The 27,152-nt window shown below is 36.9% G+C and overlaps 1 protein-coding gene across 1 annotated transcript in view; it reads right to left on the bottom strand.

Annotated features, from left to right (window-relative positions):
* Positions 1–27,152, bottom strand: part of ADAMTS20 (ADAM metallopeptidase with thrombospondin type 1 motif 20) — a 104,541-nt gene that overhangs the window by 9,665 nt on the left and 67,724 nt on the right. The window contains 2 exon segments of the mRNA XM_050912865.1: positions 1,955–2,128; positions 3,959–4,126. Coding sequence (XP_050768822.1) covers positions 1,955–2,128; positions 3,959–4,126 — 342 coding nt within the window.

The following is a 27,152-nucleotide window of genomic DNA, read 5'->3' as shown; positions in this document are numbered from 1 at the left end:
AGGGTATTAAGTGCTTATAATCCCCCAGTCTTGCTGAGTGATTGCCTTCTTCCTTGAAAAGGTGAGGTGACAAAGAGGATGGCAAGAAATCAGAGAGAGTGCAATGAAAGTAAATCAGTGAGAGGCTTAACTACCCGTTCAGAAGATCCACAAGAGACTGTGGCCCAGCAATGGAAGCTATACCTGCATTAAGCCTTTAAGAAACCTAATGACTCGGAGAACGAAAATGTTGTGTGGACTCGTATCAGGGGATGCAATGCGGATACAGTTGGCTGGTGTAACTTACAGAAACACCTGATCTTTTAATGGCATGGAGCAGCTCAGAACATCAGGCACATAAGGAATAACCCAGTCATGTGGTAATGTGGACAGGCAGAAGAATCTTTTTTATTATGCTTTATACATTAGTCTTGTAGACATTCTTCTCTCTAGTATGAAAATGCATACTTGGTAGGAGAATGCTGGCTGCTGCTATCAGCCAGTCTCCCAGCTGCAAGCTGGAGAAATGCTAGATCTGGAAATTTTACTGCTATGCTGTGACTGCTGAGGTGAGGAAACGACACACGAACGCTCAGAGCTGAGACAGCTGGGCAAAATATTGTGAGTTTGGGGGAGGACGTACTGCACCAGGAGTGGAATACAGACGGATAAACACTTGAACTACTATTAATACTAGATGTACAGGGCCATACATGAATCTGGCGAGAGAAGAGAACTGAACACAGAAATTTCAAGCAGACAGCAATATCTATGTGGAAGAAGTTATGAACTAGCTGAAAGATGTAGTGAAACACAATGCATTTGTAGTGGAGAGCTCCAAATACCCAACTGGAATATACAAACGTTTGACAGGAAAGGAAAATTCACCCTCATTCTCTGAAAGTATATATTTGTGCTAAAAGGACATTCTGAGCCACTTCCACTAATTCCTGATTTTAACAGCTTCATATGAGAAGAGAACACTTGGAAGAAACATATATTGTCAGCTTTCCCTCAATGTAGCTTAAGAGAGGAATATATATGTCTGAACTGAATGAATATAATCCAGGTTTTGCAGAGCACCAACAAATGATTTATATATTAACAGTATTCACTTCTACAGCATTGTGTCCCTGAGACTTTTGGGTCTTCATATTCAAAATTTCAGGGGGTTTGCCCTAGGAAATTTAACAGTGCAGATTATTAAGATGCCACAACTGCACAAACTGGGTTTTTGTTTAATGTTACTGTAAGAGACAGGCTCTTCTGTACATCATTTCAGGTATTATACACAATTTTTGGTTTTCTCTCTCCCTCTCTCTTTATATATATGTTTGTATGTTTGCATACATGGATACAAAAGTTATTAAATTTTTAGCATGTAGAAAATAGCCATCACATCTTTAAAAATGACAGCTCTCTCCTGGAGGTATCTTTAGATTTTCTTAAATACGAAAATACATATTTGGTAGGAGAATGCTGAGTTTTATTTTGCTTCTTATCTTTTCTAGTAAGTCTTCCACAGAGATCTTAATGAAAAAACTGTTCTCCAAAGGTTTTAACTCCGAAGTTTTTACTTCCAGCTGACATTTCATTTGTCTTTCTATTCTTAAAAAGTGATTTTTTAAAATGATATTTCATAACGAGGTTTTCTTAAACATTTTATGCACTATGTAAAGAACTTTGTATTCAAATTACACAGTTCTATCAATAGGGACCTGCTCAGAGCTCCACCAGAGCTTTTGTCTACAACAGTAGACAAGCAAATCCTGTAGAAGAGAGTAAACAAAGCCTTTAACAGTTTTTGTCACTCTTTTTAGTTTTGCAAGCTTGACCTTCAAAATATCCAGCATGGTCACTTGTTATTCTGCAACATAACAGCTATTAGAAATGTATCCAAATGTGGGGGGGGGAAGAGAGAAGAAAACTTATGACATCACTCAGTTACTTCATACAAGTTGAAAGCCTTACTTACATCTTCCCATTCATCTGCCAACCACTGGTACTGCACGCAGGCAGGCAGCCAGCAATGCCTCTTGCTAGCGGGCCGGGTGTCACGATTGCACATTGCTTCACTCACTTGACCCAGGCCCTTCAGCTGACAGTAGATGTCCCTTTGCTGAATCCCCACTCCACAGGATACAGAACACTAAAATTAATCAAAATTAGTTACGTCAGTGTGAAATGAGACAGTCCCCAGAAAGGTGGTACAGTTGCGATTCTTACAAGTTCTTAGGATATTATTTAAAATATACTTCACAGCCCCTACCATACTAGTGTTTTATTGTATCTGAAAAAAATTATATTGAAAATGTAAAACTACAATTAAAATCAAAATTTGTAAGAAATATGGAAATAAATACATCCGAATTACCTGGACTGATCTTTCTGCTTATCTTAATTCACAGTAGGAACTATCACTATAGGCATACGCAAAGCAAAAGTTTACATTTTTGCAAGATCAAACAGTTTAAGTTCTGAGTTTACATCATTCCTTTATTAGAGACTGGCAGTCTTGTCTGCTGTTTTAAAATGCAAATATTAAAATGAAAGAAAAAAATCTCAGTATTTCAGGTTAGAAAAATCTTGCAAATGGTGCAGTATTTTGAGGATGCTTCTCTTTCTTTTTGCAGGTAGTACTAAGGACTTTGAATCCTGAGGAGCTTAAAAAGGTTCAAATCCTTCCTGCCACGTGCCTCTTTTCCTCCTTCCTGGCCAAAGTTATTTCACTGCAACGCTAAGGCTTGCTGAGATAGACAGCCCCCTTTTACCCCAGTCAGAAGCACGATTAGGTCCCAAAGCCTACCTAAAGACTCAAGCTTAGTCATAAAGTAGATATTGCTCTATCAAGTGAGGCCAAATTGTGGAGAGTGGTAACGTGTTTTTATCAATGTGGGGAATTATATTTTGAAAGAGTGAGTGAAATGCAAAATATTACCATGCGCTCAGTTACACACAATTTCACAACAAGGTGAGAGATCTTTTACAAGACCAAGCCAGGGAAAAGGCCAGTATTTGTGCCTACAAACCCTTTTTCTTCTCCTTCCCCCACAAACCTGGCTTCACTTCAGTATTCAGACTATGATAACAATTACAGTGATAATACTGAATTCATCATTGAAAGGTAAGAAGTAAACTTTAAAAAGTTACAGTTGTTTTGAATTTACAAGGTAAGGAAAGTCCTAAGTACCTATCCAGTCCAAGGTTCAGATCACCAAATACTTTCAGTTTTCACAGATATTTACTTTTAATTACTGTCCTGATTTCAGCTGGGATAGAGTTAATTTTCTTCCTAGTAGCTGGTATAGTGTTATGTTTTGGATTTAGTATGAGAATAATGTTGATAACACTGATGTTTTTAGCTGTTGCTAAGTAGTGTTTATACTAAGTCAAGGACTTTTCAGCTTCTCATGGCCAGCCAGCAAGAAGGCTGGAGGGGTACAAGAAGCTGGGAGGGGACACAGCCAGGACAGCTGACCCAAACTGGCCAAAGGGATATTCCATACTATATGACGTCATGCCCAGTATATAAACTGGGGTAGCTGGCTGGGAGGGGCGAATCGCTGCTCAGGCATTGGTCAGCGGGTGGTGAGCAATTGCATTGTGCATCACTTATTTTGTATATTCTAATTCTTTTATTATTATTATTATTATTTTCTTCCTTTCTGTCCTATTAAACTGTCTTTATCTCAATCCACGAGTTTTACTTTTTTCGATTCTCTCCCCCATCCCATTGGGTGAGGGGGAGTGAGCAAGCGGCTGCGTGGTGCTTAGTTGCCAGCTGGGGTTAAACTACAACAATTACTTTTAAAAGAAAGAAAAAGAAAATACAATGAACTACTTACTAATTTGTAGATGTAACTGTGATGTGCATATTAAAAAAGCTTCCTGACAATTACTTCCATTGAAGCAGGGTGTCATGAATATGATCTTGTCTTGTACTCTCAGAGAGAACGTAATTATAGCAGATTTTACATACCTCTTTCCATCTGCTGGCCTTCCAAGCAGGGCATCTTCCAGCTCTACATATTTTGTGCATCCGTGGTTTTTTTAAATGTCTGCAGTTTCCTTCCTCTATTTTAGCTTGGAAGCTATTAAAACAATGCACATCACGAAACTTCAAACCTTTTCCACAGGAAACAGAACACTGAAAAGAGAAGTGTATTTCATCACTTTACTAAAAATCTTAAAGTAATAAGAAAACCAAAAGAAGCTATGGCCTTGCCCAAAAGGGACTCTGTGATTATAGGAATAAGTTTCTGTATTATGACATAATATCTACTGTACTTATCTGAAATTTCTGTGTACGGTCCCTCATACTGACCATTTCTGATCAGATGTCAAACATCTCTCACGTCTTCTTCATTCATTCATGTCATCATTGACAAATACCTGAGCTCAGCCATCCGTATCCATGCAGGAGACAGCTTGATACTATGATCTCACAAGAACACGCTCTAGCAGCCTGTTTCCAGTACATATAGTGCTATTTTCATGTAAGCATTATGCTCTCATAAGCATTAAAGAAAGAAAAAATGCAAAATCATGGGTATGCATGTTTCCAGCTATTAGGCTACGAACTCATTTTTGCTCTGGCACCTCCCTTCCATGAGCTTTGGATATCTTGCTGTATGTGACAGAGGCAAGAGAAGAGGTATAAAGTATACCATAGGTATATGGTGCAGTAACTATAGGTTATGGTGCAGTCCCTGGAGGCATGGCCTTGCCCTGCCGCCCCAGTATTCTGTTTCCTCCAGAAAGTTGCTATGATATACACGACTGGCTCTAGGATCTCCCTCCCTCCCTCCCTCCAATGTAAAACCAATGGGGCTGCAGATACCTTTTGTGAAACCCACCCTGGCAGCATGCAGTAGCCATGATTAGAGCACGCCTGGCAGATCGGTCTCTTCTGGAGAAAAGGCCACTCCTCTGCTATATTCCTGGACTGCCACGAGACTTTCGTGAGGTTTTAATTCAATTTTTCAAACCACGGCTGTCCTATTCACCTGCAGAGCAGAGCTGCAGGTCCTAGGGAACTTCCAGTCAAACGAGGAACATATGAAGCACTTTCAAATTAGGTGGCTACTCAGCTGACTTATCTTGGATCATGAGCATTCCGAATGTAAGCACTTAAGTATTATTATTATTTTAATCTTGTCATAAATCTTCCTATTTTATGTCATCCTATCAAAAAGTTTTGATCAATGAAGTTAATTCCTTTTCTGTCTGGAAAAAGAACATGCTTAATTTGTTCTAGGATTTCCTCTGTACTTCATTTTACACCTGGACAAACATTTCCTACACAATCAGGTAGGGAATTAATACTCAAATCAAAATTTAATTTCTAAGTGGATGTGAAAGGAGATATATAGACTTTCTTCCAAAGCAGCTAAGATATTTCTCTTCCTTTTATCTTACATTGTCATCTATGTCACTAACATTACACAAACATGTAATCAAGCACTTTTAAAAACATGTCTCTTCTATTTTCAGGAAATGAAGTTCAGAACATCCAGCTTACAGTACAAAACCTGGCAAATATTTCCCTGAGAACAACAGCTGGAGAAAAGTTTTTAAAATAGAGAACAAGCAACTATAATAAATTAACCTGCTAGGAAAGAAACATTTTTCACAATAACTATACTTCATTAAACAATCTCGGTTGACTGACTTGTCCTCAAATACTACAGGTATTCCTATGTGTCCTTAAAGGTTTATATGTGTAATCTTAAAGGTTTAATTGAAACTGCCAATGTGTTTAAAATTAAATCTTGGCAGAATAAAGCAATAAATTTAATTTATCACACAATGCAACGAATAGCATGCTTCTTTTAAGCAGCTATAACTGTATTTGCAAAAAGATACGAGTACTGATTTGGTCACAACTTGCCTTTTATATGTCTGCTATACAATTCCAGTAAATATCAATTTTTGTTTCTAAATTAAATCATTTTGCTCTCAGCAAAATCTTTAAATCTGTCATTTTAAAATACTGTTCATGTAGTTTTACAATTTAAGCTTCATTAATTTAGAAACTACTTTAAGATAGGAAAATACTTCCTAGAACAGAAATTACCCCAAACTAAATTCTTTCTTTCCTTTTATCTATGAATAATGTAGGTCAGAAAACTTAAAACTCTGCAAATCACATAATTATAAAGGGCTTTCAGAAAACTCAGCTCTGAATTCAGAGAATTTAATTATCAAAGCAGGCAAGATAACATGTATGCATGAAAGCTAAAATACTGATATGATCTTGACAACTGATTTTACCCTCCTTAAAGCTTTTTTTCCCCCCAGAATTTCGATCATAAAATGTAGACATAAAGGACCCCTAAACTCTGAAGATTCTTCCTCTTTCTACTTCAGTAGTACGTAGGTGAAGGGCAGCACGGAGTTCCTTAACCTCCTCCTATGCTGTGTTAGGAAAACACCACATGCCTCTCCTTCCTCTATGGCTTTCACCTGTGAAGCATAAATTAGGCTCCAGAGGGCTATGGGACAGAGCCCTGCTGCTCCTTGCGGGATGGCATTCCAGACTGAGAACTGCAACCAAAGAAGGTGTCTGAAGAAGTCCCCACTTCAGGAGGTGAAGCTACCACAGCATAGGATAATCTCCCTCTTTAATTTCTCATTGCCCTCAAGTATGAAGGCAAGACTTTTCAGTATATATACGTATCTGTTTATACAGCTTGTGTGGATATCTTTTATTCAACAAAAATGAGATTTATTGTACAGGGCTAATGGCTGCTAATAGCAATAAAATATTCAAAGAAATCTTTTACCCTGCATCTCAGTCTTGTAAAGATCTTCTGATAATATCTCTACCCACTAGATACAACATTACATGTTTACTTCTACACAGGTTAGGAATCGGGTCTGGGGTTTTTTTTGTTGGGTTTTTTTTTTAATCTTCATTGGTCCAAACAACTGAGTTACAACTCTTTTATATTTAAATGGCCTAATTTAATCTTTATAGTCTGTGCCATTCTTTCTTCTAAAGAAAGAAATTGAGGATTTTTGTGTTAAGTTAGCCTATTATATTTTTAGTAGTTACAGAGCAATGCCTGTATAAAGAGATTATTTGCAGTTCTCTTTCATAAATATGCTCTACTGAATTTTGTAAGTTGAGTACAATTATACAGGAATTAAGAGAATCCATATTTGTTTTCAATCATATTAGATAGGAAGCTGAAGAGGGAGTTCAGAAAGGAAAATACCAGTTTGGATGTTAAGAATAACAGAGGCTTGCTAAACAGTTATTTCAAATACTACTTAAACTTTCACTCAAATACTGTTTAGCTTTGGCTCAAGCCAGCTGAAACCTGTTGTTATCTTAATGTTAAATGCAGAAACACAAGTGAAGGATACTGAAAATCTGTAGGTAGAAATTATTTTCAATTATTTTAAAAGTATTTTTGTATTTAAAAAAAATTCATTTAATTATAAGAAATTTAATTTAGCTTTCCAGTAATGGAACTTTGGATAAGTCATCTGAATTTTTTTTTCTTGCTGTAAGAGACAATAAGTTACAGATTGTTGCCAACTCATACCAAGAAAATATCCACATTTAAATAACTTTTTCCAGGGAGTTTTTTCACTCCGTGTTAATTTAATGGTATCTTTAACAACTTAAAAAGACATGTTCAACAGGTTGGGATTATGTTGAAAAATCTTTACTGCATTAAATCCTTACAAACTGTAAGTTTTCCAGAAATACAGAGAGAGCATTTCTGTATATAGATTTGCTATCTCATTCTTTCACATATTCATCAAGTTACAGATCTGATCCTGTGTTTCCATGTATCCAAACCTCCTGTTGAATAGATCTTACACTGAAAAAGAAACTTCATCGTGCAAGAGTTAATTCACTAGTGTCCTAATATTACAGGTTTCAACTTATGAGCTTTTAAAGTTGTTGGGTTTTGTTGTTGTTGTTAGGTTTTTTTGGTTTTTTTACTTAAGTCTCAAAAGAACATTGAAGTTTAATTCATTAGGTTAACGTGTGTTTGTTGTTTCACTGAAGGAATGAAAGATCCTGATATTTTTAAAAGCTAAAGAAACCCCAGACATTAAGCAGCTGTAAACTTCTGCTTAAATTTGATTGCCCAAACTTAAAAACAAGCAAACCACCAAACAAAGAAGTGCCTCCAAGCAGCTTTGCTAGAATCAGGTGCTTGGGGTACTGCATCTCCTGGAATTTTGTGGAGCAGCTCCTGCCTGCTTCACTGCGGTTCCACAGGGCCAGATTCTTTTATCTGCTGCAGTGATCATCTCCCACCAACGTCAGCGTGAGGAATAGAAACCTAAATATCTCTGAGGATCAGATCCTTTACAATTTCAATGGGACCTTGATAAAATTTAGGCACTCATTCCAGGATTGTTATTCTTAAAGCCTTGCATATGTATCAGTTACAGAAGCACCTAGGCTGCCCTGAGCCACAGTCAAAGACCTTAAAAAGTTCCTTTGGTGCTGAACAGTCTAATTCTACAAGCATGCACAATCTTTTTAACAGACTGACCAGCTCAGCGCTTTACATGCCCATAAGGATGATCAGCATCCTGAAAACAGATTTTCCTCTATTTCCACTAACAACTTAAAAAAAGAAAGCAATTGCTCTAAGAGTACACTGAGCGCACAGCAGGTGAACGAGGCACATTACAAAACACAGTGATAGATGATACTTAGTGCAACCAAAGAAAGAGAAATACTCCTAGTTTTTTTTCTTTTTTCTTTAACACATGAAAAAGCTAATGCACTCACCCTGGATATAGATGATCCAGGATCATCAACAGAAAGTTCAAGAGGGTAAATTACTCTATAGGTACAGTATTCTCCTGAAATTGGACATATTCTGGCTTCATTCCTTAGATAATATATAAAAATAGTTCTTAAAGGGACCGTTTCCTCCCCGAATGCCTTGGCATCAGATGCAGGCAGGCTCAGCTGTGTTCTTTACTGGATAGTGACCCACCTTCAGCAAGAGAAATGAAGACTACTCCTGTCCAATACAGCTTCTCATTGGAGACTCCTGACAAGTAGATAAGGGTTGCCTGTCCTCCAGCACAGAGAATGAATACCAAAGAAAGGAAACCAAGTCTCTCAAATGCTGAATCAAAAGCTTTAATCAATACAAAGTGGGGGATGCCTCTTAACTTTTCTGTAAGGGCAGAGCATAGCTCCTGCTTAGTTCTTTGAGTGAAAAATATAGGTTCCATAGAAGATCCCTGAGCGGGATTCGCAAGTGGCTAAAGGAATCTAAATACAGCTTACAGGGAGGCATCTTGCATTACCCTTTATCCCCACCATCAGTGTTTTCCTTAGAGAGCTGCATATTGCACACACTGACCTAAGACACCTGCCTGACTAGTTTCCTTTCAGCTCTGTACCATCAGTGAGAGGCGTCAAATTCTCACTTGTACAGGAGCGAGGCCTTGTTCTGTGCTCTGGAAGCCACTTGTGTTCTTTTAGTGCATCTAGCCTATAGCACATTTCTTACAAGGCTGAATTTTGCCCTTCATAAGCTTGTGTGCCTTCTTGGAGCTCCTAAGGCATTATTACACACTATCTGTGGAATATGGTCCTCTCACTGCCCACTCTGTTCTGTGAGATGCTCTGGTAGTGAACTTCCCAAGGCTTAACTCTCCTGATTCAGGAAAGTACAACTGCACTTAACTCTCTTGCTGCTTGACCTCCTTCCATTCAAACTTGAACATGGTCAAGAACAACATAGTCCTTATAGCTCAATATGTCTATAATGTGGCTTCACTTGTATGACATTCCACACAATTGGAGGCTTATGGAGAGTCCATTTTCCATATATTTTCTGCAGATTGCATGTGTAGGGGAAAAAAAAAATCCATAAGAACTTTAAATCTCAAAAGAAATATGAACATTTCTTTAAAAAATGCAAGTTGAAAAAACCATCCTGTAACCATTTTACACAGAAATTCTAGCACTTGTCTCAACATTGGCTAAAGTAATATTTCCCATATGTCAGGTTCTTTTAAAAACATAAAACTACAGTAAAAAGCTGGACTTGATTACTATTGTTCAAAGTCATTCCATAACGCTGGTAACTAGGATTCATCTGTTTGGGTTTTGTTCATAGTAATAAAGTTCTGTGAGGATCAGCCTGACAGAACTCCTAGTGCTTTCTGTGGCACAGACGGACTCTGAGACAGGCATGCCATCATCAGTTCTTACCAAATTAAGGCTCTTTCTGCAGCTGACATGCAGAGTTTCACTAAAAGCCTTTTGATTCTTTTGCTATTGTTATTATTTTATTGAAAATTTGAAGACCCTGGATTATTTGGTGGATTTTGTTCTAAATTTTCTTAACCTTTTCTTTCAAGGGAGCATTTTGTATAGCTTAGCTGGCAGCTCAGTGGGCTTCTGGATACTGAAAAACAGACCAGTAAATGGAAAGCATATAACAGTTTCTCTTTGTATTCATATTAAATATACAGGAACTTAAAATATAAATGACTGTGACTAAAAGCAGTACTGTAACTGTACTGGTTTTGGTTGGGATAGAGTTAATTTTCTTCATAGTAGCTAGTACAGTGCAAGGTTTTGGATTTGTGACTAAAACAGTGTTGCTAACACGTGGATATTTATTTTTGAACAGTGCTTACACCAAGGCCTTTTCTGCTTCTCATGCTGCCCCACCAGCGAGCAGTCTGGGGGTGCACAAGCGGTTTGGAGGGGACGCAGCTGGGACAGCTGACCCCAACTGACCGAAGGGATATCCCAGACCATGTGAGGCTGTGTTCAGCAGTAAAAGCTGAGGGGGAAGAAGGAGGAAGGGAGGGCATTCGGAGTTATGGTGTTCGTCTTCCCAAGTAACTGTTACACGTGATGGAGTCCTGTTTTCCTGGAGATGGATAAACACCTGCCTACGATGGAAGGTAATGAATGAATTCCTTATTTTGCTTTGCTTGTTGGCACAGCTTTTGCTTTACCTATTAAAATGACTTTATCTTAACCCTTGAGTTTTCTAACTTTTATCCTTCCGATTCTCTCCCCCATCCCACCGGGGGCGAGTGAGTGAGTGGCTGTGTGGGGCTTAACTGCCTACCAGGGTTAAGCCACAACAGTAGCACTGAAAAAGGATAAACGTATTACAAATGTTAAAAGGTATTTTCTTCCTCTCTTTTTTTGTGTCAGGCACTTCTGTGACTGGACAGGAAGATTAGTTTAAAAAAAAAAAAGACAAATTTATATAATGGATCAGAATAATTACAAACCCAACAGGGTTAAACACAGTAGTTGCTTGAGTGTTCTGATGAACTGCATTTTGATGATCTCTGGTTGGCTCAAAAGTCTGTTCAGGCTCTTTTAAAACTATGCTAGAAGTAGACTGGGACCTGCACAAGACACTTAATAAAACATTACTTTGAGCATTACTTAGTTGAGAGTTACTTCAACTTTTCATTTGCCATATTAGAACTAGCTCTTCTTGTGCCTGCCTCCTCCCTGTTAGCTGCATCTCACCAGGGGTCCTTGCAATGCTTGAGCATGAAATAGGCATTTTTCAGCTAAAAGTATTCAAAAAGTTGTTCTTTAAGTACGTAGACTATCAAGAAGCAACACAGACTCTTTAATTAGGTCCTACTGAATTCTTTGATTCAGAGTCAGTAATTCTTCACTAAAACAAGTACAAACACTTGTGCCATTAACTCAAGCACTTGGAAAGGACCACGGTTACAAAAGACCAAACATTGCATTACTCCTGAGAAAGAGCGGATTGAACTCCAAGAGGTATGTGTATGATTTACTGTTACGTCTAAGTTACACCTATGTTAACTACAGAAGTTACACTGAAGATATTTTTAAGTCACTTCATAGAGTATAGCTTCTTTTCAAAAGTTCAGTGTTATATCACATTCCTCTAGCATTCAGAAAATGTCTTGATTTGATTAAGTCCTCCTTGCAGCTGCAGTCTGTAAGTCTGCTTTGCTACTTTTCTAAATGTGCTTTTGCAGCTATAGCAATGGAAGGGAGGAAGACTTAGGCTAAGAAGGACTCAAAGACTTCATCCAATCCATCATGCTGCTCAGAGTTTGGATCAGCTATACCCGGACCATTCCTGACAGCAGTTTGTCAGTCTTGTCTTCAATGACAGGGATGCTACAGCCTCCCTTGCATGCATTTTTCCACTATATAACTATCCTTATAGTTAGAAAAAGTATCTTAGGATTTAATGACAGTCTCTCTTACTGTTTAAGATGGTTACTTCTCATTCTACCCTTAGCAGACTCAGAAACGCTCACCTCTTTATAACCACTGATTATGTGTTGGAAGAATACCTCATTCAGTCCATTCTTCTATAGACTCGGTCTTGAAAAACACACCTACCCCAGCCTTTCCTCATTTGTCACTTTATCCAAGTTCTTACCATTCATGTTGCTGTGCTATGAACACTCCAACTCTCTGCATGTTTTTTACAAGGAGGTATCCAAGACTGTACGCTGTGTATCAACTGAAGCACTAGAGTTAAAATATGCCATGACAAAAAGCATATACCCAACAAGCATATACACAGTATTATTCTTTGTTCAAGTTCTCTGTGGCCTTCCCACTTTGCAGAGTTCTAGGTGACATTTGGAAGATAAGATCTAGAGTGAAAACTACTTTCTGCAGTAATATTTGCAATCATACTGCAAACGTCACAGGATCTTTGACGTAAATTAATAATAAACACACTTCCCTCCTGTAAGTGTGAACCATATTCCCACTAGAGCTGCAATACTACCCTCTGACCTAAACACTACCTAGATGACATTCTTACAACACAATTTGACTGGAACTCTAAGCTCAGTAACATTTTTTTTATTTTTAAATCAAGTAAGACTGTATTTCTAATGACCAAATGCACAGCCAGCTGAGCCGTGACTTCCAACAGGTCCCTTTCTCTCAAGCTGATGAATTACTGCTGATGTCTACTTGTAGAAAGCTCCAAATAGCCTCCACAGTTACTGCAAATTCCTCCATCTGTTGCCTTTGCGTGAGGAAATATAGCACCCCTTAAATTTGTTTGACCTCTTGTGTATCAAAATGTGAAAGGTGAGAAACTAGCACTCCCCATGTTTCAGTAAGACGCAACACAAACCCCATCCTGAGAACACTTTGCAAAGTTCAGTCCACAGCACAGCTTTGGCTCCCATGACACTGACAAATGGTCCCCGAGGTCAGTGACAGAGGGTAAATCTCCATATTCCTACTGCTGGACTTGTCAAAACCATTTGCAAAGCGTGCCATGAGGTACTGTAGCACATCTGAAAACCAAACCAGGTATAGACAACCCAGCAATACATGTCCAATCACACCTCTCTAAGCCAAACAGGTAATCATGATGTTTAACTGTTATTCTTTCCCAGGCTTTAGGCAGAGAGAGGTCAAAAATATGGATATTCTTCTGTTCAAGCTCTACAGTGAGACTTCACAGCGCAGGTTGCCAGTTCTATGCCACGAAAAAAGCCACAATTTTTAGCTGTTGCAACTACCACCGCCTACAAAAACACAAGTTTGGATTAGCTGTCCAAGACTGAATCCTCCATGAACTTGTTAGAGCTGCCTGAAGTCCTTTCTGATTCCTTGCTAAGCCTGGATGGCCCACGATTCCACAACCACCTTCCCTCACCTAAATTATTGAGAAAATTTGTTATAGCTTCTGAAATTAAGTTTTATCCCCAAACTCTTCTCCATCCAATCTAAGCAACAATACTGCTGTGACTTGTAGGGATATTTTTATGAGTAGACATGTAGGTAGGCTCGAGCGTCTCAGAGCCTCTTTATTCCAACACATGAAGAAAGCCATCCTCCTTCCTCTGTGCCCGGATCCTCCAAAAATACCCTAGTATTTCAACTGCAATACTTAACCGCTGAGTTATTTATAGCTAGATTCTGCAGATAACAATCATGTTTTTCTAGTTAACATCGAGCTAAACTTCATCCAGAACGTATCATTTGATATTATTTTTATACATAAATCAGTTTTCATCAAAATTACTGTATTTATGAGAACACCTCTTCTATATTCAGATAATTTTCAAGTAAAAGTACTGTTCTGAGTTAAACTTATTTACAGCGTTACTTTAAAATCTTCAATTTGAAGACCATTTTTCCTCCCCAACAACTTCACCTCAACTACTTCTAATTAATAAAAAAATGGTAAATTTGAAGTAGAATGCATAATAGATTTTTATAAAGAAAACTTGTGTTAAAGGTCAGTTCCCTCATTATTTTTCATGACGGTAGATTTGCCTTTCAGAAGCCATTCTCTTCAACACAGAAGCTCAGGAAGGATGGCCCTCCTGCAAAGTAACTGCCATTACCTAGTGCTCTCAGTGGAATGGAAACCAGAGAACAATCTGCTCCAAGTATCATCATCTACAGCCAGTACCATCATCTAATATTGGAATTTCTTAACTTCACTCCTTTCAACAACAAAAGGAGGCAGAAATCATTTTCTCTAAGTCAGCCCAAGAAGCACTTCTACTTTTTTTTTTTTTTTTTGGTTTGGCTACGTACTCTGGCTGCATAACAGGGTGAGAAGCAGGCACACACCAAGTTTCCACCATCCATATGTTGGTTTCCAGGGCTTCCAGGTACATAGCGTGGATGTGAACACCAGTGCTCTCCAAACCGATCCCAGAGTGGATGTAGGAGACTCTGGAGTACACTGCAGTATGACCTAACAGTCTGCATGTGGCAGCTGAGAACAGAGACAGCAGCGACTCTTTTGAGGTCAACTAACCTGTCCACTGTCCATAGACATGCCTTTTCTGACAGGATTGAGTGCTCTACGCTCTATAAAAAGGCAGCCTTTGTTGGATTCTTTTTAAGATAATAATGTTGTTTCAACTTTCATCTGAAGGATAACAGAAAACTCCTGAATAATTATTTTCCAAGCATGCTGAAACATATCTATTTAATAGGTGGACATAAATGAGAAACTACGTATATATACATACGTACACATACATACATAGAAAAAGTAGGAATGAAGAAGGAATAAAGAGGATTAAAGACAAATTTTAGGATTGATGTGGGTAACAGGAGGGTAAAACTGCTATGAGAGGATATATATGGCATCTACTAGGAAAGCCTTAATGTATTCCTCTTAAAAATAAAGACATCCTGATTAAAACAAATAACCTAAACAAACCCTTCCATTATATTAAAGTCAGAACCATCAGGACAGATCTTGAAGGTAAGTTGATTTCATGTTTGCAGAAGTAAAACTCTACTGATGACGCCACAGAGGAATTTCAGACAATATTTAAAGTTGCCACCACATGGTCTGAAATTTTTTGTCCCGTGCAGCTGGCAGTAGCCTTAATGAGGGAGACCTCTCAGCAAAACAGCAATCTGCCTGGATGGCAGATGAACAACCATAATCCTTGCCGTTGTTGGAAAAATAAAAAACAGAACTCTTGAAATTCCACTTAATGGTCATCCACAGAATTTCCTTTATTAATTCTAGTTAGATTTGTGAATAAGTCTTTTAATTTGGCCTATCTCTGACATCTCAAAGCACTACCCGTTACGTCAAGCTCAGCACAAATAAAACAGATGACCAGGTCCTTTTCTGAAAGCCCTGTCATATCTTTCCCTCTCATGATGAACACCACCGTTCTGCCCATCACTGCTTAAAGCCTGGCATCCTTTTTGATGCCAACTACAGAGCATCTGAAAAACAGGCTGTTACCATGTGCAGCTCCCCACCGACCGTGATACTCAGCAAGGCTTCACTGTGCCGTGTATTCCCAACCTGTCTACATACATCTCATAATGAGACTGTAAGCTTTTCCAGTCAGCAACCTGTTCTGTTTTACCTACATAATACACATAGCACAATTAAATCTTCAAACAAGATTTTAGCTATTACAATAACACAAGAACAACAGAACTGCCAAAACAGCTGCAACATTATTTTAGCAATTGTAGGATTTGGCTTTTATACTACCTATATCTTCAGATCCTGGTGGACAGTCAGTTATATCCAAGTCCTTTTCAAGGGCACACTCAGATAATAATTCAGTGCCCAAAGAACTGTATTTCACAGGTGCTACTTCAGGTGTCCTCATTAAAGAAAAAGAAACTTCCAGAAACATTTTTCTGTAAATGACTGATCATACTCTACATATAACTACTCTTCCTGCATTTTCTACTTTTTTTCCTAAAAATTTAAAAGTCTTATCATTCTTCATTTTAAGAAATAAATTAATTTACAACTTAAAAGGGACAAGATTTTGTTTCTAGACAAAGTTCTATCCTTTTTCTTTCAAAAGAAAAGTGTTGTCTGACTTGTTTGGAGGTGACTCCAGTGCTATAAAGGGTGAAAATTCCTGATGCCAGGTAAAAATCTCAAGCTTTAGGGGGACTGAGAACTGATAAATAAAATAAAAGCCCTTCATAAAAGTTCACTGTAAAGCCTAAAAAATACTAATCACATAATTCAGAAAGGAAAATCTGGGCCCAAGCAATATTCAAGTCTAAGTTTCATAACAAGGAACCAAATTTGACTCAAATTTTGGACAAGAATAAGTCAACATGGCATACAGGGAGGAGACTACCATCTTCCCATTTTCCATAAGAGTATAATCCAAGGCCTTAGAGAACAATTATGTTTTATTCCATGTTGTGGCAAAGCCGTTTCACACGGACCATGGAGATATTAGTGTGGGTGTTGATGGAAGGTCATGTGGCACAGTGGAAAAGGAGGAAAATAAAACAAGATGAACAGAATAGTGGCAAAAATACAAGAAAGGCTAGAAAAAGAGGAAAATTCTTCACAGAAAATGAATATCATATTTTATTGGACTCGAACATGAATAGTTGAGTCAAAGTCCAATCAGACTCAGTTGTCATGACCTGTCCCCCAGATATTACTTTCTTTCAGGTTTCAGCTTCCCTGGAAGAAGAGCTCACTATTAGACACAACCGTAACCTAACAGAGAACCATCTACCAGTGGCAGGCATGCTAACACTGCTACATGACAGCACCAGTGAGATGCAAAACCAAGCCTTGTGCTAATTGAAGATCTTTTGTGCTTGTTAATATCTGCTTGATATTTTTTAAAATTTAAAAATCATCATCACAATTTCATGAGTTGATGATTAATATGTTCTCCTTCAACAGTAATGACATATCACATATGGTATCTCATTCAACACTTCTTCACAGGTTCCATTTCATCTCTCAATTACAGTAAAAATTGAATTGTATGGTTATTCTTCCTGCCTTACTTGCTCTTGATTTGAATCCGTTGCATCTGGTTACCACCTGAGAATCACAAAAACAACAGGTATTTCTACCTCCTTTCAGCAGCCATTTGGCAGGCTCTGCTACCTCATGTGCAAGTCTTAAGTGTCACTGAAGGGTCTGCATGTACCTCTGCTACGAACGTCACCATCAGCCCTCATTCAAGCAGCATTATCACTGTAATTAATGACAGTATATATTAAAACAATGAGAAGTATGATCAGCTTATTAATTGCTGGGAGGGAGGGAACAGATAAACCACATTGCCCAGCCAGCATTCCTGCAACAACATATCTAGTATGTGTACCTAACTTTTACCATCTTTCAGTTGAATGATAAATACAACAGACAGATGGCTGAGGCAAATCACAATTAAAAATACAGGAACAGTGGTAAATAATAAAAAAACCCCAAAAAACAAACCCCAACAGACAATTCTGCCTTACCTTTCCTTCTGAAATCAGTGGCAAACAGGAACAGAGCTAGACCCTCACTAGGTCTTTCTGAAAATCTTAATCTACAAGTATAAATTTGTGTCAAATTTACAAGACTGAACAGCAATCCTGCCCTTTGCCTTTGATACCTCCTAGAAAGTATTTGGTACACAGGCGCTTTTACCATTACACCATTGCAGATGTCAAACTGCTGACTTGGCCAGACTTCAGCAAGTTTCATCTTTCTTTATTCCACAGTCATGTAACACTAGTAACACCTTTAAGCAATTACAGGAAAGCAGCAGCACTGGAGACAAACAGTGAGTAAACTGCAAGCATTAAGAAAGAAGGGCGGCAGAAACGGAGATAGGAGACCTCAGGGAAATCCAGTGTGAGCAAAAGAAATGCAGGGGTTTTTTTCCTCTGTTTCCAATAAATGGATAAATTTCTGGACACATTTTCCAAACAGAGAACAACAGATGTATCTGTGTCCATCCAGCAGTTGTGTTCACAAACCTCCATGAAAACCAAACAGCAGCCCAAAGTGAATCCATTGTTGCTTCCAACAACCAGACACAGCTTAACAGACTGCATCACAGGAAGGATAGCCTCCTGCCTCTTGTGAAGCTTGGGAAAACTGAACAAATGCATGGGAATGACATAATCTGCATTCTCACTGAAAAGTAACGTTTGCCCCTTGAGACTGACATTTTATTCACAGGTCTTCACAATAAAAATTGGACCATATTTTTAACATGATGGAGGATCTCTGGTGTGGATGCTACATTTGCACAATCAAAGGGGTTGCACAGAAAAAAGCGTTTATATTCTTTTCACAATTTAAAACTTCATTTTATGGATTCTTCTTTTTTTATCTTAAGAGATAGGGTCCTTTCAATTAACCAATTACAAAAGTAACTAGAGAACAGTCTTACAACAGTAGACCAATTAGTTTTAGCTGAGTTTGCAAAAACCTAAACATGAGCAGAAGAAACACTGGATCCCAGCAACTGCAATCTCCAATTTATTATTTCTAATCATGTTAGCAGCAGCAAAACTGTAGCTCAGAAATTAAAGGAGTAACAAATACATGAGCTCTATGTGTCTGTCTGCTCTATAAAAAGTATCACTTCACTTTTTTCATTTGATTAAAAACTAAGGTTTTGTATTTGAACTTTAAAGAAAACTGGAAATACAAAGCAATATATACTGGAACGATACGGTATTGTCAAATTTTTCAAACTTTTTAGAAGCATACAAAAATACAACTCTATGGCACTTAACTAAATATCAACTAAAGAATTAAGAAAAATAACACAAATTATTTTAAATACTAATTGGGCATGAAAATATGTTTATATTTTATATTTTAGATAATAAGAAATACAACAGTTTACCTACCTTCACATGTTGAATTCCAGCTTGTTTTCAACCTAAGCCACTCTTCTGTATATTTTCAATTTACTTACAGATCAATCTTTCCAACGTTACAGTCATGTGCATAAATGTGGGCATGCATGCAAGCTTCTGAAGGACTGATTCAGTAGGAAATCTAAGTGCCCGATCCTGCTCCCACTGAAGTGAAAGGGCCATAGATAGATGCATGCTAGAACATATACTGATCAATATAGCAGTCTACCTTAGTGGAGTCACCAGTCTCCCACAATTACCAGTTTTCAAAGAAAGGACTAGGAACTCCCATAATAGAGAACTACGGAACATTTTGTTCATTTCCTAACCCATGCCAGGTAACCAAAATATCCATGTATTAACCTTCATAAATGTTAGGAAATGCTAATACTTTAGTATATGTTTAATAACTTTTAAATTTGGGTCTCAAAACCACTGTGAACCAATATTTATGAGTTGTGACTGGGGTTTTCAAAACTGCCACATATATACAGGCAGCTCAGAATGATTTTCACACAGATCTGACCACCCAGAACCCTTCAGCTTTTCTGAAAGTTCTAACTCTGCAAAAAAGAAATAAACACACCAGTAGCTTCACATTCCTTTCATTCTCATTAAATGGCTGTATGTATTTAGGAATGGTATTAAGGACCACCTATTTTTTTTCCCCTTCCATGGTTTGGTTGGTTGGTTGGTTGTTTTTTTTTACTTTGACTATGTTCCCTTCTTACTTGTCCTCTTTCTAAATGGAGGGTCTGAAAGTTCTGCAAACCTCCTCATGCAAAAGTGTTTTAGGAATGTAAAAAATTATGTCTTTGAGATTAAGAGTTGAGCATTATGTTATGGTCCTCAGTTTTCTTTTGTCACTGACTAAGTGGGAGCAGGACTGGGCCATGAAATTACAGCTCCAGCAAAAGGTTCAACAGCTAGTATCTTTAAGTTTATCATCAAGGATCATGTGCCAACTACCTATTCCAGTCCAGTTGTCCAACGGCATCAATTGCTGCTTTTATCAGTAACAACGTTTATATATTTTTTTCTGTTCAAGTATAAGAGCTTCCCCCATGAAAACAATGTCACTAAAGTATCAGATGAAGCTCATTGCAACACAAAGATTACTCAGTGGTAAAAAACCCTCACTTTCAGCAAAAGTGGTTAGTTCCCATCCCCCCTCCCACCCCTTTTAATTTTTTTTTTTTTAAGGACTTTAAACATTAGCATTCCTTAATAAAGGACACATTAAATATAAACACAAAGCCACACAACATGCATAAAAAAGAAGGGTTAAAATGCAACTGTATTTCACAGACACAAGTCACAGTCATTAAATTAAATTATCACACATACATTATAACTTATTTATTATTTCAAGCTATACAGGCAACATAGCACCAAAATGGAGAAATTTCCTCTAAACTTGATGAACAGTACACAAGTATTTGTTTTTGAATTTTGGAAACAAGTATTTTCTTTCATTTTTATCAGAATTAACCTAAATGAAATCCACTATCCCAAGTCTGTTTTATGACATTATTTGGGTAGTGACATATGTTACCAGTTATCTCTGAAAAGGCACCTCCCATTTCCAAAGTTTTAAAAAATGAATAGCATATGCTACCATTAAGATTTCAGCCAGTGGGATATTAAATAAATGTGCTGTATTGGTAATGAGGTATTCTGAAGTTCAACATTAAGGCAGCAGCAGAAGTAGAGGTAAAAGACTGAAGCTGGTTTTGAAAACCAAGTTCACTGATTCTGAATTCCCTTTTAATATAAAAGATTATCTTTAAAGATATAAATACTTTTTACACATTAGAAAAAGTGAATGAAGGCACTTATACATAGCAAGATTTTTTGCATTAAAATGAAAACAAATAAATATCTTCGTTATGCAAGTTTGGGCTGCTTCTGCTCCTGCAGAAGTCAAGGGGATGCCTGGCAGTAACAACACTGGAAGGGGACTGGGATGTCAATTCTTAAAAAATAAATTTATATTCATTAAAAGTAATAACAGATTTCTTCCACTAGTGCAAAGACAGAATTACACTGAAATTATTCTGGAGCAACTAAAAAGAAAACTGAAGAACTAGAAAAACAGCCACTTTAAAGAATATTACATTATGTGTCTGAAGGGCAGTAATAGCAGGAAGATATTTCTGACACTTAAATGTAACTTAGAAGATGAGCTGATCCACTCTTTCCATGCCTATTTTCTCTGCAAACACAAGTAATACTTATGAAATTACATAAAAATCCTCAGAGTGAGGAAAAGAAAAAAATAAAAATCTTTATTTTATCAACTTTTCAGACAAACAAAATATAATTATCTTCTGTAAGTGTCAAATCTTGCCTGTATCACTGACCATAAAGACACCTGAGCACAATCAGATTTAGACTGTTCCCAAAGAACTCAGAAAAACTAACATTCTTAAACTGTAGTTTTGTGGGACTTTTTTAATACAATTTGAACAGTTAGTGAAACACTTGTCTGTAATACTCAATTTCTTGACTAACAACAAAGTACAATTGATATGATTAGTTTGTTGTCAGTGTTTTGTTCTTTTAATAGTGTTAGAACAGCGTAAAAGCACTCTACACAAGTACTACTCTTGGGAAAGTTGTGTCTGTCCACTTTCAATCTAAGGTCCCTTTAATTACAGAAAGTATCTTTAAAAACTTTAAAGTAATTAAGAAAAGAATTTTACAGTTATTATCTGGCTTCTCAACTGGTATATGGTAAAATTTTAGGACAAACTCTTCATAAGTCTTAACTTTGAAAAGAACTGGATGTATCTCAACTCACAACATAAATGTGAAGTAAAAGAGCATTAAGCCCAACATGCTAAGAAAACAAATGTAAGAAAACAAAGTGCTAATGACTGCACAATTAACTCACACTAGAGAGTATAAATCCTCTTCCATTAAGTATTCAAATAAAATTTCAAATCTAGGTGTTTTCAAGAAAATCTAACAGAAAATAAAAACCTCAAGATGGACCTTAACTTTGCTATGCTCTGAACCGTAACTGGTAGTGCTTGGCAACAAAGCTGTACAATGACTATATGTGAAACTGCTCAGATGAGGAAACTAGAACACCTCAAAAAGACTGATTGTTTGAGGTAAAACTGAGGATGGTACAGAGCAAAGGCATAAATATTCACTTTTGCAGCAATACTTGTTACCTTCAAGTTACAGCAGCTTCCTGTGCTGCAGCTGCTCAGATACGACATGCACACAGTAAACTATCTGGTTTCAAATGTGCCGTGAAGATATACTGATAAGACACTACTGCAACAACCTTCAGGTAACACTCAGTTACAATCTGGATCCAGTAATCGAGCTATGTATTCTTTCTAAAGGAACAAGAAAGGATGAGAAGCAAACATGTATTTCAAGCTGTGATATACCTGGTTAAAACGCCTCTGATAAAATTTAGGTTGCTATCCGCAGTCATACGAGAATGAAAGCCCTAATGAAATATAAAGCTTCCAAGGTAATATCAATTGCTACCACCAACTGCCTAAGCAGGAACCTTGCCGTTTGGCTGCCTGGCTCTCCAAGGGTTGTGGTAAGCACTGAAAAACTATGGGGGACCAAAAATAGAACCAAACTCCTAAATATATCAAAATTCTTGTCATCCAAAAATGCAAACAAACTTTCCTCACTATGTGAAGCTGGAAGGTATTGTCTTCCCATATATGAATAGTCTATTTTATTCCTCCAGTGTAATTCCTCCTCATACTCCATAAAAACTTTAAGAAAATATATAAAATGAAGGGTACACAGCAGAGTAAAAGCATATATGTATCAGGAATTTTGAGGAACTTACACTTGTTTTTTATTGTGCAGCAACAACCTAGGAGGCATAGAAAAAGAGACTAGAAAGGAAGATATGACCATTTAACGATGAGATAAATACCAAAATCTTTAAAGAAACTGAGATAAAAAGGGGAAGCTTCAGTTAGTAGTCAAATACAATCCTTGAAGTGAAGGCACCATAAAAAACCTCCATTAAGAAAAGCATACTAGATGAGTAAAAGAGTTATCACCTGTTAAACAGCAGAAGGAAGAGTAAAACAAAATGTATATTCACATTACCCATTTTACCCAGCTACTGGGCCAGGGCTTTGGCACTGGAAATCTCCTAACTTGCTACTGTGTGTCAAATTATTTCCCAGCCAAGTACTGCTAAAAATAATATTTTATTCTCTAGTATAGCTACTTTACTTTGGTGCTATACATGAAAGCTTTGCAAGATTGTATACATATCTGCACTACATATCTGAATATTTGTTGTATCTAAACATAACCACTGATCCAACTAACAGTTGATTTTATTATATTCCCACATAACTTTTTGTCAGGTAACAGACGATTGTTTGGCTAAGAATACTAAAGCATGTAGATATGGGAAATGCTGTTCAAAGGAAAAAAGCTTAGTATTGAAAGTAAAAAAGCAGCATTCTTGAACTCAATTAAGATAGAATATTCTATAACTCTTCTAGCACAAAATTGTTAAATCTAGTCATTACAGTCCAGTTTTAAAACCTTATGGTATGTTCGCGAATTTGTAATACTCTCTCTTTTCATGCTTTAAGTAAAAAACAACTTCTTGTCATTAGGGTCAGAAAACCTGAACCACTCTGATGAAAATTAATACAATAAACCAGAAGTCTTATTGCATGGACTAAACACAAAAACCCAATAATGCACTGTGGAAAGAAGGGATACAAAAAAAATCTATACTAGAACAAAGTACTCTTAGCCAGCTGTCAGAATGCTATGGAATTTTTCTTGACATTATATAATGTGACATATGGTTTCCATACTTTTTAGCTTGTACTTTATTAATTCTTTCATGAAGTTTTGGATCATTGCCTCAATCCCTTCACCAATGAAACTAGAGTAGTCTAAAAGAAAAATATCCAAGATACATGGGCCAAATTTACTGGTGGTGCAACTTCATTAAAATAAGCAGCTATATTTACCTCAAGTATTATTTAACTTATAAATACATTATAATTATATAAATATCAAAATATATACATCCGTATTGCAATTTTTGTATATCAAAAAAGAGGTAGTGTACTTAGATACATGCCAATTAGGCAATGAAATCTTGAAATCAAATGTTTCAAATTTTGAAACACTTGAATTTAGGAATGTTTGTGTAATATTTATCAATCTCATTTACATTAAGAATTGACACCAATATTCTTTGAAAACAAGGCAGAGTCCCTCAAGATGCATGGACTGGGTGTAAATCCATTCCATTTCCTTTGGGTTTTGATAAAAAGGCAGAAAAAAAAAAAAAAAAAAAAAAAAAAAGATGAGCATGATTCAGTTCTTACTAAAGAAAATCCCCTTAGAAACTTGCACAAAACTGAGAGGGTGGAAGACATAAGCTATATTCTGAAAAGATCATTGTCAGAGTCCCCCAATGACCTCCAGATCAAAAGAATTCAAGTTACAGGCAAAAGGATGTGTTTCCTAGCCATCCTCCCTGTAAAACTTCAGAGCTTCTTTCTGGCTTGGATATCATGATATGAAAATTCTGGACTGAATTAAAGTTTCAAAGATTCAAAGAATCAAAGTTTCTGAATATGCATAATATTTCTGAGAAAGTGTCCTGGAGTGGTAAAAGCCTTTAGAATTTGAGATTTACTTGCCTCACATCCCTTTGGACAACTGCAGAAACCAGCAACAGAGGAGTACATAGCCTTTAAGCTTTCTAACGGTCAGCTCTGGTAGCCATAGACAGACACTGTGAAGCCCATAGCTGCTAAACTGCAGAAAGCATCAACCAGAATTCTGGCTTCAAATCATAAACAGAGCCTTCCTTGCAACTGCCCTATTGTGCATTTACAAGATATGTTTTATTTTAATTACGTTGTGTAAAATGAATCAAAAACTCAAAGAAATGTACTTACAAGGCATATTGCTAAGTCTTCTATCCTCAAATATATAGTGATAGCTAGTGCAAGAAGTTAGAATGCCCCAATATAGAAGAGAGCATAAAAGACACTGACAACTGATAAACTAGAACAATCCTTCTACATGGTAGATCATGTTCTTGACTCAGTATTCTGAATTAGTCTCAGCTAATTTGACTTTTTCTGAAACTATTTCTGATGGAATCCAAAATCCAAGAGGAAACTATCTGACCATGTAAAAGCTGGAATAATCCGTGAGCGAAGCTTTCAGTTCGGACTTGGTTTAGACAAAGCTACATCAGAATGAGGAAAAGGTTTTTAAGCAATTTTGATACCCATTTCTGAACTGGCGGGGCCAGAGACAGGGCCAATATTCAAGGAGGTCAAGGAGTTGTTCCGGGTAAAGCAATTGCTCAGAAATTCCCTTCCTTCTACTCACCCTCTCCATGTATTACGTTTGTGCCACGCATGCCAGAAGTAAAAGACGGCAAATTACACTACATGTGGGAAGTCTCACATTTTAGTTTCTACTGAAGTTTTGACATTGGAATCTCACTAGTAGATATAAAAGTGTAATGCATTGCTGTCCAGACACATAAGTATTACTCAATACTTTTACCAAAAATATAAATATAAATATAGTGTTTTATCTGGGTCTTGCTGTCTTTATAGAGAAGGAAAAAAGTGTAGATGTGACATGCTTGATGACTCCAGCCTCCAGAGAGCTTCCAGTCATTAACAGTCCCCTCTATTAGAGCATATTGTATGCCAGAAAGGCATAAGATAGGCAGAGCCATGATCTATTGCCAAACTATCACATCACTAGTCAACCACCCATAGGTTAAGGCTAAACAAAGCTGTTTGTGCTAGGCTACAACAGTGTTTCTGTGACTACAGCTTTTACTGCTCTTTCATAATAGTCGTCCTCAATGAATAAATTTTGTTCTGTTTAAACAGCAACAAAAATTAACTGAAGTTTGTGTGTTGGCAGCATTCAAACTAGCTAAATGACTAAAAAGCGACAACATATTAAATATGTGAGCCTGCTTTTATTTCCTGAATCTGCTACATTTGTTTCTCCACAACACCATGTGACAGTGTGATGAAATTAAAACTATTACTGAATAACCATAGAGCTTGCAATCATCTATAAAACAGAGGCCACAAACTCTCTCTGATAACTAGATTCCATTCTAAACTTAGTTTTTGAAGGATTAAAATGGCTTTTTATGTCAACTGACATATAAACCAACAAGAAAATCTTTGCAAAACTAAGCCATATGTAACATTTACAATACATTACAATAGCTTACAGGTAACCTATTAATGCAGGACAAACTGCATCACTCAGGGAACGAACAGGCTGTGAATAACTTTCTATCTAAAAGGAAAACAAACATTGAGCTCACAGCCAACTGTGTGCTGAATGCCCTGCTTGTCTTCTCAGCACCTAAAGTACATACGTTAATTAAGCATTAGCAAGTCACCACTAATTATTTGGCTAATGGCTAAATAAGATACTGTGGTGTCTGTTAAACACAAACCCAAAACTCTGTTTTGCACAGTGGAAGAAAGAGATAACTGTGGTAAAATATTAATTCCAATTTTCATTTAAAAGCCTATTTGCAATAAATTAGAATAGATTATATAAACGCTAATAAATTATTTAAAGTTGAAATTGGACAATATTTTTAAAAACGTTTCCATGTTAATTGAAAGAACCAAATTACAGAATTTTGTTAATTAAAAAAAAAAATAGAACTGTTGTCCTAGCCCATCTCCCAGGGATGTTAATGACACTTTTTTAACTGATTTTGATGGAACCAGAACTGGATCCAACCTCCTTTGATTGCCATTATTCTCCTTAGAATTGAGCACAATAATAAATATTGTTGTCAAATTCACAGCTTGGGAAATATAATGTACTCTATATTGCAAAGCTTGCTATGATTACTTCAGTATGTTAATAATCTGCTAGTGGCAATTTTAAAGATTAATGGTGATTACTGTAGGCATTTTTACACATTAATAGACAGTGACATGTAGACAATAACATATTATAGTTACATACATAATTATACATAGACAGCTTTAATTAGTCACTGTTTTAAAACCACAAATAT

Source organism: Gymnogyps californianus, chromosome 1 (assembly GCF_018139145.2).
Source record: "Gymnogyps californianus isolate 813 chromosome 1, ASM1813914v2, whole genome shotgun sequence".
NCBI classification, from domain to species: domain Eukaryota; kingdom Metazoa; phylum Chordata; class Aves; order Accipitriformes; family Cathartidae; genus Gymnogyps; species Gymnogyps californianus.
This window is presented reverse-complemented; position numbering and strand designations above follow the sequence as displayed.